Source organism: Anomalospiza imberbis, chromosome 1, assembly GCF_031753505.1.
Source record: "Anomalospiza imberbis isolate Cuckoo-Finch-1a 21T00152 chromosome 1, ASM3175350v1, whole genome shotgun sequence".
Taxonomy (NCBI): Eukaryota; Metazoa; Chordata; class Aves; order Passeriformes; family Viduidae; genus Anomalospiza; species Anomalospiza imberbis.
Genome location: NC_089681.1, coordinates 24,655,188 through 24,670,290, shown reverse-complemented (window position 1 = coordinate 24,670,290; position 15,103 = coordinate 24,655,188). Strand labels below are relative to the sequence as shown.

Genomic DNA, 15,103 nt, shown 5'->3' with positions numbered 1-15,103 from the left:
GGAAGTTCAATAGAACAATGACATCTGTTTGTCACCAAACTACATACTCACCTCCTGTGGCTGCACTATTTTATATTTCTACAATATCTTTGTGAAATGGCAAAAAGAGTACTAAAGATCTTCATGTTGCTCAGTTTTTCCACAGTCCAACAAAACAAAGCTCTTTGTGGCTCATATTTGTAACTGACTTGGACATATACCTTTTAGGGAGAGTTTGAACCATGGTCCGGAGTGGACAGCTTTTCTATGTTATATGTAGCTATGGAGAATAAGACAACATAATCAAGCCTATTGATTGACTAGTCAGGTATTTGTTTTTAACATGCGAAACCAGTACAACAATCACAGAAGCTAGAAAAAATGTAGCACTGAAAAAAGTATTCATGCAGAATGAGTATTGTACTTGAACTATCCTCCACAATCATCAGTTAGTCTGTCCCAATATTTATAGTTCATTATTACAACTGCCAAAACTGGCAACCACCAGGATTGTTGTCTCAATTAAGGACAGTAAACAGATTGTCCCATTTTTTTTAATGAAAAAATCTAAAATGTAATACTTCACAGTTTAACATGTTTATTCATTTAAACGAGCTAAAAAATAGTGGTGTGACATCTGCTTGAGAGACACTAGTACCTAACATTTTGGCTGTCTCCCCACTAATTTGATTGTGATTAAGGGGGGATAAAAGGATGAGTAGAGGATTCTGTCAATTAAATGAATTGATGAACTGCAAAAAAAATATTTTTTCACTCTTTGAAATGTATAGAAAGAAATACATCTACAAAAATGCATTACAGCAAACTAAGAGGATGATAGAGAAAAGTATTGCAAAATATCTCCACTGGCTCTTTCAGGAAAAAATATTGTAAGCATAAGATCACAGATAATCTTTGCCAATTTATTCATCTCATGGCTTCACTTCCCAAAGTGCAGGCATAATCCACTGTAAAATCTTTTAGGATGCAGTTCCAACATCACATTTCTGCTGTCTTATTGATGTGCCATGCTGTTATTTTCTTAGTCATAAGCCACTAATTACTATGCTACTGTAAGTAGAACTTGAAATGCGATCAAGATCTGTAGTATCTTTTCTGTTGGCACTCTACCTTGCCTACTCTGCTTTTCAAGTACAGTTCTCTAAAGAAAATTGTCCTGAATGCATTGGACCTTCACCAACTCGCTCAGTTGTGCCTTACAGGGACAATCCCTTATCAGTCATCTCTCTGCTGGGAGCTTCTAGCAGCATTTTCCTTCTGAAAAAGGCAGCATTCAAAACTTGGCCCTAAGTCAGCAGATGAGCCTCTTCCATGGTAGCAACCTTCATGGAAGAGGCATGAACAGTTTTGTAGGGCTTTCACTGTGCTTTCCTTTAGTAGAGTTCAAAACCTGTGTTTTCAAACAAAACTTTTAGGTCACCTAAGAACACCTAAGTAAACAGATGAGTTTGCTCATGTTGTAGCTACTTGTAGTTACGTGTTGCAGCACAATGTCCTAGTCTACATGTCCTGCTACAGCTGGTCTGATGCATGGAAGGAGGTGATTCTGAATCACATGGTGTCTATATGATACGCAACAGTGAATTTTAACTACAGCATTCTTCAAGAAAAGTTTAAATGTATCTCTAGGGTCTATTAGGGAAATGCTTAACTTGCCTCCTAAGCTTCCAGTAAAATATGTTTATGGACTCTAGGCAGTAGAGCTAGAGCCTTTTCTTGGCAATGCTCACTAGAAGCACTAGTAAAAATACTAGACTGAGGCTTCTGTCCTGGTGGTCTATATGGTGGTTCTGCTTTTGAAGAATCAAAGAGAAAAGGACAACCACCGAGGAAGATTTGCTGAACAAAATCACTTCTGGAAGACTGTTATGCCTTCCTAGCCAGAGATTCTCCCAGACAGGATATTTGCTCCCACCCACAGCACAAGGACTCAGTATAGGCATCTCCTCCACAACCTCTGCTAGAAAGAAATTCAGTTTACTCCAGGAGTAGAGGGCAACTACTGATGTCTACCTTTTCCTTCAGGTGAGTACCTTTGAAAAAACTCATTAAGCCAGGTTTGCCATGTAAATTGTTTGATCAGTAATCCTTCTTTGAAACAAGCATATAAAATTACCAATTTTATAATAAAAAAGTCTTCTACAACTGAAGTGATAGAGCTGCATGGATCAACTCTAGAAAGAGATCTGATCTATTCGTATTGGGTAGGATGCCAAAGGAAGTTCTCTTCATTGTCTTTTAAGTATTCATAGGCACATTTGGTTTTATATGAGTTTAGCAGCTAGAACTGCCTAAAGTAATCCAGATATTCTAAAACTGCTTACTTTACAGTGCTTACTTTTGAACATTGTGCTGTTTAGATTGCTTTAATGTCTTTTCAAATGTATACATAATTCAGTGTGTTCAACATTAATAAGAGAACCAAAATAGAAAAAAGTCATTTATTAACAAAATAGTCACTGAGCAACTCATACAAAGATAAATGGTCCAAAATAAAAAAGACATATTTCAATCTCAGATATAATTAAGGGCAAAATAAGCAACATATCTTATTAGGAATTATTGTACTGATAAGAGAAAATGGGTATTTGCTGCAATATTTACCATGTATTTCTACATACACTGAACAGAAATCTACCCGGTCTAAGCAGAAAGAAATTTTCCTGTTACATGAGAATATCCTTCTAGTACCTGAAGGGAGCCTACAAAAAAGATGGACTTTTTACAAAAGCATATAGTGACAGCACAAGAGAGAGTTGATTCATACTAAAAGGGAGTAAGTTTAGATTAGACATTGAGAAAACATTCTTTATTCTGAGGGTGGTGAGGCACTGGAACAGGTTGCCCAGGGAAGCTGTGGATGCACCATCCTGGAGGTGTTTGACACCAGGACGGGGCTTTGAGCAACGTGCTCTAGTAGAAGATGTCTCTGCCCATGGCATAGGTATTGGAAATAGATGATCTTTTGCATCCCTTCTAACCCAAACTATTAAATGATTTCATGATTCTATGATCTTTCATGCAAATGAAAAGACCTAATCCAAACAAAGCCAATAGACAAACCAAAACACAAACTGTGGGCAATATGCATTCATAAGCCACACATCGGGGAAGCTGATAGAATCACATATATACATACTTCAGATTTGGTCTGATTCACAGTTATGGGAAATGGAATATTCCTGTTCTAGGAGCTTCATGTTCATAAATTTGACAATAAGAATTGCTTGCTTTTTAATGCAACCAATTGAGAGAGCAGGCTATGAGATGACCTGCATGAAGGGAGTAACTACATATCTTTCTCAGACCATACATGACCCAGAGAGCCATATGGTGACATTAAGGAAGCAATCCCTCCAGCATGTTATAGAACATGAAAACTGCTAATGTAAAGTAACAGGAGAGGTCTGCAGCTTCTGTGACATGTGGTTGGGTGCTGGTGAAGTGAAAGGCATGTCACATCCAAGGAGACAGCTTGTGATATGCTTTTCCCTCCACTGGAAGTTGGGCCATGTGTCAGATAATGCTTCACCATAAATTCAACATGTTGCAAGGTGTTTGGTCAACTGTGCGACTAGTAGCGGACTGTAAATCATATGCATACACAAATGTTAGGATTTTGTGTCTGTAAGAGTCATACGTAGAAAATGAGATATATTTGCATATATATGTTTCTCTTTCATATATTTTTCGGAAGACTGTTGTACTCTGAATTTCTAGAGTTGTTGTTTCACATGGCAGAAAGTGAATTAAGACTATGACACATATGGAGTGGATCCTTAGAGACTCATAATGTATACGATCATAGTTACTGTATGGTTTAAAAATTAACTGTATTGATCCAAGTTTCATAAGTGGTGATAATGGGACTGTGTCAATTTAAAAGAAATATATTTTCCATTATAATATTTGCTGTGATTTGTATCCCTTTGTCTTCAAAATCACTATATGAAATCTTAGTCGGGCATCGCAGGAACAAGACAATAAATACCTCAGTTGCAATTAAACCTAACATTCAGCTCTGAAATTCATGTCAATGGCAAAACCAAGCTGCAGAATTATGGAAACTTTTCTGAAAGTCAGTCTGCTTAAATTTCCTTGCAACATTCAGCACCAATGGCTCTACATGTTTTGATACCAAACTGATTCGGAACTGAATCTTTCTCTGTCAGAGAAAGACTGACCACACTTTTAAGAGGATCAAAACTGAGTCTTTACATCCACAAGCTCAGTTATATGCCAAACTCAAAGCAGAACAAGATAAAGCCAGAATTTTTAAAGCTCCCTGCAGCTGCTCTGACACACCAAATTCTTCAAGTGGCTTTTGGCTATCAAAAGGAACAAAAATGCTATCTACAGTGCCTAATTTGAAAGGTACTTTGCAAGAACTGAAGGATATAATGGAGCCAAGATTTACCAGTTATTAGTATGCCAGGAAAAAAGTGGTTTTTTATTACTTACAGCCTCTCACATTAGTTTGATGACTAAAATGATTGTATAGCTGGAAAGGAATGTTGTTATACAACATGCTCCTAATAGGTAGAGTAAGTTGATACCAAAACCATCAGGAAGAGCATAATTAAAACACAATTTTGACTTTATATTAATAGTAGACCAATACACTAATTAAAACCAACATCAACTAAACTTTCTATTTACACTAGTTCAGACAGCACAGGAGGCAAAGAACTGTGTTTCAGAAGCATATGTGAATGTTAGAGCTTCTGTCATCCAGGTGCCATTTCTAACAGAACACATGTGTGCTGAACAGTTGGCAAAAGAATGAAAAAGATTACTGCAGATATATGGGCACACAGAATCTGGAATGACAGAAAATTAAGTCCCTATAGAAGGTGACAGACTGCTTGTAAGAAGATAGTTTTTTCCTACAATTTCTTCAATCTTCATGCATGTGCAGACATGCACAAGAAAGATTAAAAGGGAGAGAAGTGATCAGGGCATTTTGATTTATTTTAAACACAAATTAAGACAAGACTTTTTATTTGGTATTTCTGCTTTCTTTTCTGAAAGGAACAGGAAACTAATTTAGTTATTAGGAAGCTCTGATTCCTAAATTTGGTCAAGGCAGACACTCCTGTGAAGTCAGCATCAATACCCATGATAATAGTAGCACCTGTCTTTTGACATCAAAGTCCTCTGCCTGAGAAAAACATAACGTAAACAATAAACTTCATGTATTGTACTGTTGCTCCTGGCTCTGGTGTTAGACAAATACACTTGGCCAGGCATAAGTGTTCTTATTTTGGAGACCTGGAATGTGACTGATGTATTGCAAAACTTTCTTATGATTTTGGACTGCAAGAAATGGCATAATTTACTGTCTTACAGTGAAGGGACTGTGTGTTCCTATGTAGTCTTGTTGAAGCTGAAGAAATCTTGATGATAGATTCATTGCATCTGCTAGTTTTCATCTGGGTCCAGATCAAGGTCAACTTCATTGGAAACATTAAGATAAAAAAAAGCATAGAAAGCCAACAAAAATACCAGTATAGCTGCAAGGACAAGGGCAACTTCCTGTAGAAATAAAAGAAAACAAAAACCTGTTAGAAATAATACCATATTTTCAGATTAATCAGGAATAAATATTATTTCCCTTCTACAAAGCACATCAAAATAACACCAGACATAATATAATTGCATACGGCATTGATGCTTTAATGATTTCTCGATGGTGGTTACCATTCCAAATGTTATAGAATCCATTTACTTAATAAAGATTTTGGTGAATCTGATATACCATCAGAAAGAGGATATTTAGCTCAAAAATCTTTATTCTTACCTAGAAATAGGAGCTTTATATATTTTTTATCCAATTCCTTCTTTTTTAAAGGAAAAGACAGAATTCACAAACCACAGTTTTGAACACAAATTTAAGTTATGAATTTACACTGTGAATTTTGATGTTTTCTAGCAATATGTTACTGCTTTTTGCCAACAAATTTGTAATTTTTTAATGAAGCAAACACAGTATGGTGGAAGTCAATGAAAATTGCTACCTCTACCTCCCAACCTCCTGGCATGCAGTACAACATGGAACTACAAACTCCTTCAGAATTGGATGAAACTTTTCTTTCTTCGGCTCTGCAATAAGGCAAAAAGCACAACAATTTGCACTTGCCTCTCTTCCCATAAAATATTGCAACTTGCTGCATTCTTCCTTAATTAACATAGAAGATACTTCCAAAGTATGCATGATTTATAGCAGCTTTCAGAAGCAGAAAAATGATTTTATATACACATTATACTCATTATGTGACTGATATCATCTTAAGGCTGGACTCTGTAAAAATGTAATTACAGTACAATCATTCTCTTAATATTTCTTTTACTGCCTGTATTTCTTTCCTTTTTATTTTTTTCAAAGATAGCGTATTTCTCATTTTTAAGTTTTTATTTTTCTCTAAGGCACAGCACACTTCCTATAGTGTTGACTCTCATTTTGCTAGACAGTGAAAGATGAAAGATAAAAATCTGAGAAAAATCCTTATGTCCCTTCAGCTCACAGAAAGTTTGACTCTACAGCTAACAACATCTACTGCTTGACTCCTGATCATCATGATGAATTTTTAAAATTGTGCATTTGAGATGCTCCAAAGGTTAGTTTGTACCTCCAAATCCCACTCTCCCTCTAAGGAAAGAAGCAAAATTTCCCCTCCAATTCTCAGCTTCATGCTAAGCTATAAAACAATTACATCAGAACAATCCCAATGTACATTTAAAATGAGACAAGAAAAAAAGTTCACTGATTTTATAACAACTGATCTGAATTGGTACAGAAGATGTCACATCAAACCTACTCTGTCAGTGGGACTGAAATGAGATGCCTACATTGAACCAATCAACAAGACACGGTTTACTTTCCAAGAACAGAATCTGTCCATCTTGTGTCCTCTAAGAGAGGCCAGGAGACTTCTTCCCAAAAATGACCATTTCTCCCCTTAGACTAGAAGGGAGTGCAGATGGCACCTCTTTTTGTGCACTGTGGGATTAATCCTACCCAGCATCTCTAGGTTGGTGGTGGCTTTGTGACCAGCATTGTGTTCACTGACATGAAGGAGTTAAAACTGTGCATTTCATTTTTCTAAAGTCTAGCCCATAATCTGGCATTCTTCTATAGAGCAGCATTTAATTTGCATTTACATGAATGCATTATATAGTTTATCAGAATGTTGGATCAATAATTCAACATATGCCATCTAATAAATTTTGAAATACTACTGCCTAGTTGGCATATGTTCTATAAGAGCATATTCATTATTCTATAGAAACTTTTGCTTTATATTTTATATGGATGATTGAGATGTACTTTAAATTTGTTTTACTACATTAAAATTGCTCCTGCAAATTTGCCGAGGCTGTTGGCTACAGATATCAACTACAATTCCTCTTAGAATTGTACCATTCTCTGAACTTCATCCTTCTGATTTCATGATTTGATTTAAAAAAAAAAGTACATCTAATTCACTCATATATTAAAGGAAAGTGATTTTTGCTTTGTTGCAGTTGCAACACGTCAGTATCTCACAAAAGGGCATGGCAGCATCAGACAGGTTTCATTTATTTCCTTGTATCCACAGCTGTGCTCCCAGACCCATCTGGCCACACAGCTACTAATCTTAAGAGGATGTAATAAACAAGTGACATACAACTGCAGGCTCCATCTGCTCAGGAGAGTGGACAACAAAACCGTACATTGCAGGCACCGTTCACACTTGACACAGAGAGCAGATTCGTTCCAGTATCAAAAAGTTTTTCCCTTGTTTGGACGCCACACATCCCACTCTTTCTGCTTTACAAAAGGTTTACCTTTGCCCTCCCTTCTCCCTGGTCTCCCTTATGAAATGCTGTGAGTAGCAGCAGTAAACTTTTCAGGAACCTTTGCATTAAAGATTTGTTTCAAAGGAAGTGGAATTGGGAAAATCTTGAATTTTATTCTCAGGCTGCCCAGTTACTGCTTGACAGAAGCAGTTCTTTAATTCCTCTGCCTAAGTTTCACAATGAGTAACACTGTGATAACAATACTATTTTCCCTGCACAGCCATTAGGAACTGTGTGGGTGGATCAGTATTTATTATCCCTGGGAATGAAAAGTCTTACTAAAACTCCAGGTTGGAGAGTTACGCAAGAACCTTAGTTTTGAGTTACTGAAAAAGGCAGAGTAACAAAAATATAAAATAAATGGCCTTACAAAGGACATCTGGCTCTCAGCTAGGGATATGCAGTCTCTTAAGAATTGCATCCAGTTTATGGACTTTTATAAACATAAATTTTGCAAGGTAAATAGCAAATGAGATGCTGCACCACCATACTGTATTTGCAACAACAGATATATATTGTCATTTTAATTTGTTTTATACTTTTCAGGCTTTGCTATTTGTATTTTAAGTCATGCATAGAAATGAAATGTTAAAATACTCCCTGCTTGGCAGATACAGCTCCCTTTCTCTTGCACTTTATGGATCATCCCCATCATCCTCTGCAAAATCCATTTACTCAAAGGATTTTACCATGAATAATTAAAGAATAGAGAAAAAAGTTTTATAGAAATAAACTTAAAATGATCCCAGGGCTTTTTCTCCTTTTTTTTTTCTTTTATATCATGGTACACAGAACACTAGGAAACAACATTTCTACTCTCAAATCCCAAAGTACAGTCATAGAAGCCTTTAAAAAGGAACAGAATTTTCTATTTTACTCTCTTACATGTAGAATAGCATATGTAGAACCCTACTGATTTCAGTTTGGTTAAGTTTTCTAGAAACTTTTCATAAAGGAAACGCATACCATTACAGCATAATGTAGATTTAGTTCTCTTATCATTTTTTGTCAGTTTTATGTCTCTCATGCCAAAATACCTGGATTGTGTCCTGCAATTCACCCTGAAGGAACAAGTGGCAGAGCTGGGATCTAAACAAGATTAATCAGGAGAGGGGGTGAGGAAAAAATGTTAGCTATGATAACAGAAATCTGGACACTGTGTATGGCAGCTTCATATCCTACACATATAGAGGAATATCATACTTCCAGGAAATGTCAGGGGGGTTTTACATGTTTTTTAATTGTCCTTCAAATAGAACCACACCTTTTTTGCCTGAAACCTGCTTAAAACTACGTGAAAGAGTACAACAAATTGCTCTCTGAATTGCTAAACTCTCCCTAGTTCTTTCTGAAAAGAGATGAAAAGAAAATCAGGCTGACCAAGAATACCTGTAAAAATACATATACAGGAACTGACAATCTTTTTATCTCATATTTTTAACTGAAAACTTTAGTGGATATTCACTGCAACCATGTTTTAGAGTTTTAACAAAATTGTATTTATTCATGAATGTTTACTTCCTTAATGCAGGACATTCTACAGCTAACAGAAGGCAACAAAAGTAATTTATGAACTTATATCCACACTTTTAAGGCTCTAATTTTTACTGTGAAAATTTCAGATGGAAGAAAGATCATTGTTGTCTCAAATAATGAGAACAAGGTACTATTAGAGAGTCATCGAAAATACCTGGCTATATGCCTACAAAACAACAGGATTCATTTTAAAACAGCTAGATGCAAAATAATATATATAGGTATCAAAGATGCATACAGTACTTATAAAGTGGAGTACTCTGCCTTGAAAAACTGTGACTCTAAGAAGGTCTTTGGTTTTCATGGGTAAATACTCCCTCAGTGTGATTTCTGGATGTACAAAGGTGGAGGGATTTCCAGCAGGGAGATGACCGGTATTTATTTTATCATAGAGAAGAATGAGAAGTAGTTTGGTTACAGCATATAATTATATACACCTCTATTTAAGTAAAGCATTTCACAGTGTGGGGTCCTTTTATCCTGTTTACAAGAAACTTTCAAGGCCCAGCTGCAGTTAGATAAGTTCAGCCTTGAACTAAGATGCCATTTTTTAGGAGCAAGAATGATTGAACATTCTTCAGGAAAATATGGACTTCCATACCTGTGAGTCCTTTATCATCTGATCTCTCTCAAAGCAGTACATTTTTATTTAGAAATTGGAAAGAATACTTCAAATTTTGCTTGTGTGAAAAGAAGAACCTGGCTGCCAGGAGTCAGCAAACTCAACTCTCCTAGCTGCTCCTCTCCTTCAAGGCTCCAGGAAACCTCAGATTACTTCCATGGTCAGTGCTACATTCTGAACCCCACAAATACCAAGTTATTAAAAGTAACAGCACCCTATGTTTAAATGCTCAGACTTTTTTATATAGCATCAAATGTTTTCTGATGTTGACATTTTCCTCCATTGTATTGATTTCATTTCTAGGATTTGAGGTTTTGCTGTTGTTGATTATTCTTTGAAGTGCCACAGACTGGTCCGAAGTAGGGACATAAGAAGGTTTGAGAAAGATGGTCTACTGCTCCAAGCTGGTATAGAAAATCCTCCTAAGATTTTGCTTGGTGCATCTTCTTCACATCTCAAACCACCATGATTACGATACTTTTGTGCTCAGGTCAGGCACAGATCTGATTTTGTTGTTCTCTGTACGTGCTGTTTCCCCTCCCTTTCATTTCAAGGTCAGGGATCAAAGCCTGACTACAGGAGTAACTGGGAATATCACACTTTATCTATTGCTGGCACATGAAGCTGCTCTGCATTTTGTGGTTTGAACTGGTTTGAAGACCCAGTATTTTGGCTATTACAAAGTGCTTGGACTTTGAAGAAAGTATTTGGATGAACTTTTAGGAGCTATAACATATAGAAGTGCAGATCAAATAATCTTATAGTCTCTTGTGGCCTTAATTTCTACAAAGCTATGAAACTGTATCTTGAAAAATGTAGTTCACAAACTTAGCAGATTATGAACAGCATGAAATTGGAGAATATCCTTTGCTAAAATACACCAGGAATGTGTTGCTATCTATTCCCATCTAAGTTGTTCCAGATGAGAGAAACTCTCCATAGTGAGGTATCTAACTACACAACAGATTAAGCAGATATGCAAAAGAATGACAGACAGTAAGCTCTCACTTTGTTTAGGAAACATTTTTTCCTTAGCTGAATCGATGTACTGTGTTGCTAATAATTCTCTGTGGAGTGATATTCTGCAGTCAATAATGTCTTTGCAAGTACTTTGCAAATACTACTGTTAAGATTTGTGTCTACTTTTCAAGAAGAGAGAAAACTTCATCACTTGTCCCATGGACTACTGATTTGTTCTTGCAGCCTGTAAAAAAAAAAATCTCTCCCCAAGAACTCCCATAACTTTTAGTCTCTGCATACCAAACGCCAGCTATCTGGGGCCCAAGCTTCCACACCTCTCAAACCATTTTCTGCTTGTCACCCTTGTGCTGGCATGTTTTCTTCACCCAATGAGAGCAGAGCTAGCACCAGTAGTGGAAAGGCTTTCCTGCTCTACTTGGTAAGGATGAACAGCTGGGCTTCCACCAGCACAAGCCCCATGTTGGGGGCCAACAAAATGACCCAGAGAAAGTTCGGAGGCTCCCTTTTTGGTACTGCTACAAAGAATTTTGTCTTATCCAAACACCAGGAGACATATAGCACATTGCTTTCTCTTGGAGCTGTTTCTTGAGACAGGGTCCTGCTCTTCCAAGAGACACAATGTATTTTGGCACTGTCTACATTAGTGTCACATATACAAACAGAGCCAGTACAATAGCTCTGCTACAATATTTAATCTTTAAACATGTTTAAAGAGCAAATATGACACACCAAGTACTAGCATGGTCACCCTGCTTGAACTAACTTTGTATAGTTATTAGTGCTCAGCTGCTTCTCTGACATTATCAACACAGATAAAAATCCCTCATTGGGGAAATTAGAAAGTACTAAATGCCAGTGACTGAAAGAAACTTTGTTACTTTAAACCTTGCATTAAAATGACAAGGCAATCAAAGTTTGACAAGACAAACTAATTAGTATGCCAGCGATGAAATGTGAAGAATCTCCAGGGGATTGGCTCTGAAAAGTTTTATGTCATTTATAGGGCCTTTTTTGAAGCTAATGTTGTCAGCTCTCATGGTGAAATACACAACAGTTGAATTTCATTATCCTCGTAGAAATTAAGGACTAAAATCCCTTCACTATTTTCTAGTCCTCTTTTTTTTCTGCCCTAAATACTACACTAAGTCTTAGTTCACAGCCAAGCATGTAATTTCTTCAGGACAGTAAGGCAAAACAACCCTAGAGTTATCAATGACATAAAAACGCCTATTGTTTTAAGTGGCTGTATGGTGCTTATTGTGTTAGCTTATTGTGTGTATGTATTTCACAGAACTACAAACATATTCCCCTTTCCCAGAGAGTCTATACTTCTACATTCATCCTTCCTCCACAATATTTTTATTAGCTTCAATTTAGCTTTTTATAATAAAAGGGTAATTTATTTTAAAATGCTGCATACTGCATCATGTACTGAATAGATATGTATATAAACAAAGTACATTCCAAATACATGTATATGTCTGGTTTCTTCTCAAAGATTTACAAGAACTTTGGACATTTCTATTTAAAGTGCCTACTTATTACATTGCATTGTATTTATATAACTTTTTTTTTCTCTCAACACAAATTTAAGTTAATAAATTGCTACAGCAGAGAACTAGGGCCTATATAATAAAAAAATACTAAAATCCCAGCCTTTGGAAGGTGAATCATATTGCTTATTGCCATTACTCATCCCAGGGAAAAGGAGGAGCTCTTACGAGACAGTGGGGAGTGGAAATGAGTTTCTGCTTGGGGTGGCAGGTGAATTCCCTGCTGACCTACCTCACCTCTTCAGGTGCCCTTAAACAACAGATATGAGACCCTGGAATCTGAGGACCAGGGAGATGAGAATGTAGATGAAGATACATCCAGGTTAGAGGGGTTGCCTAGGGCAGGGCAACCTACCCTGCATATCAAAACCTCCTCAATTATGAAAAAAATAAGGGTAATAGTCATTGGTGACTCCCTTTTGAGAGGAATGGAGGGCCCAATATGCCAACTGGACCCAGCCCATAGAGAGGTGTGTGAGCCTTTGGGAAATCACCAACAAACTTCCCAGCTTGGCATGGCCCACTGACCATTGCCCACTGGTTTTCCAGGTGGACACATACAAAGTCCCAACAAGACTAAGGATGATTAAGCAGGACCTCAGGGCATTGAGACAACTGGTCAAGGGATCTGAAGAACAAATTGTGTTCTCTTCTGTCCTGCCAGTTGCTGTTCACACCAAACATAAGCTGTCAAGAATAATTTCAAAAATTATCCAGAAAACAACAGAGAAGGATTTAGGATAGGTGTAGAGGATGGATGTAAAAAGATGGCACTTGGCAGCGGGAGGATCTTAATGCTGGACTGAGCAAAACAAGCCATGCTCGAGAGAGGGGTATAGGTTATGGGGCTTCACAACTAAGCCTCTCCAGGGGTAAGGAAGGAGATTTCCCTGCAGACACTCCAGGAGCATCTACTGCCCATGGTGAACTTCAGCTACTGGAGGGATTGAGCAGGATGAAGAGCTGTCACTGTGAGATGGGAAGAGGTGCACCTTTACCCCAAGACATTAAATACACTTCGCTTCCATGCTGAGCACTGTGAGGTCTGTAAGCAGAAGGGCATGTTCTGGTAGAAGAAGTAATGTAACATTTACTAAGCCTGAGGTTGTTGGCATTAAGCAGGCTCAGTGAGAAGGATGCATTTAAAAGCCCTGCCTTCCTTCCCCTACAAGCAAATCCCCGAAGGGAAAGATGCCCAACTTACCTTCCTTTTTGCTTCAGCTCTGTCAGCTTTTCTCAGAAATTTGGAAGCAAAATAAATTACTGTGATCTATTTGGGGAAGACCCAGACTTTTTTTTTTTTAAGGTCCAGAAAACATTTTAAAGATTTTTTTTTTTTTTTTTTAAGGCAGAAGCAGAATTGTAAACCTGAGACATCACACAGTGCAACTAGCATAACCCCAGAAACACACCCATTCAGGACCTGGAGAGCACATGTGCACCTTGATGGCAAAAGTCCTTTATTCACTAATACTCAATTCTTCATTACATATATGATTACACATATGCTTTCCCATTCACCCTCATTTTAAAGAAAGAATTACTTAAGAAAATAAGGAAATGAAACAGGTTTTGAAGGACTAAATCTCATACTCTTCTCACTTGTGAAAGACATGCAAAAAACGTGTTCATTTTAAAAGAATTAGGCTGTACACTAAGTCTCCAAGTAGAACATCACTTTGAAAAGGTCACGCCATTGAAAGAATAATGAAAAGAAAAAGGAAAATTTAATAAGAAAGGAAGGAAAAGGAACTCAAAAGGTTAATAATTTATCCTTTAAACAAAAAAGGCAATCTACTTTTTCTCATTAAAACCTGACACACAGCACTAACTGAGGAGATTATGTTGTGAAAACATACTGCATCACACGGTAATGCTTGATCGAGATCAGCAATCAGGAGCAAAAAGAAAGCACTGTTTCGTGATTATAATAGCAAATTCTGGAAGACAACCAAATACATCATCTGGCAGCCTAACAGCTGTTACAGCTTGGTAGTAATACCTTGGCATTTGCTATAAGCTATAACTTGAAAAAATTGATTTCTCATCTGCCAGAAACAAGAAAATGTTCTCCTTTTAACATTTCTGAAGTTTCTTTTACTAGAATACCCAGATAATGGATCTACTTTTTTATTTTCCTCAGGTTTTACTCTTGCTGTTGAGTTAATAGTGTATCAGTTAGATTAAAAAAACTAAATCTGAGGAAAAAATACTGGAGGCAACATAAATAATGTGTGTTCAGATAGATCCTGTTTTGATGACACACTGGGTAGTAGATAACAGAGAATATTTCTAATTGTCCTCCTTGCTCATATTCACAGCTGTGATCTAAAGTAATTGTTATACTTCATACCTGCCTGAAAAGGGAACATTTTCAAAATAAATTTTACTATCTTTCCATATGCTTTCCTTTGCTGTTAGATAAGCCTTCTTTTTCCAAGTCAGAAGTAGTACACAAGGATGCAGACTGAGACAATAATGCTGAGAATTAACAATACTTAACAAACCCAGTCTTTAAATTACTACTGGCATAGGATGAGAAGAGGAACATGGGAAATGTTTATTGTAATTT

The 15,103-nt window shown here is 36.9% G+C and overlaps 1 protein-coding gene across 6 annotated transcripts in view; it reads right to left on the bottom strand.

The window, feature by feature from the left end:
* Positions 1-2,427: 2,427 nt before the first annotated feature.
* TRIQK (triple QxxK/R motif containing) overlaps positions 2,428-15,103 on the bottom strand; it is a 59,655-nt gene continuing 46,979 nt past the window's right edge. For all 6 annotated transcript variants that reach the window (XM_068185073.1, XM_068185058.1, XM_068185054.1 and 3 more), the window contains one exon: positions 2,428-5,535. In XM_068185073.1, coding sequence (XP_068041174.1) covers positions 5,422-5,535 — 114 coding nt within the window. In that variant the 3' untranslated portion in view covers positions 2,428-5,421. The remainder of the gene's footprint in view (positions 5,536-15,103) is intronic.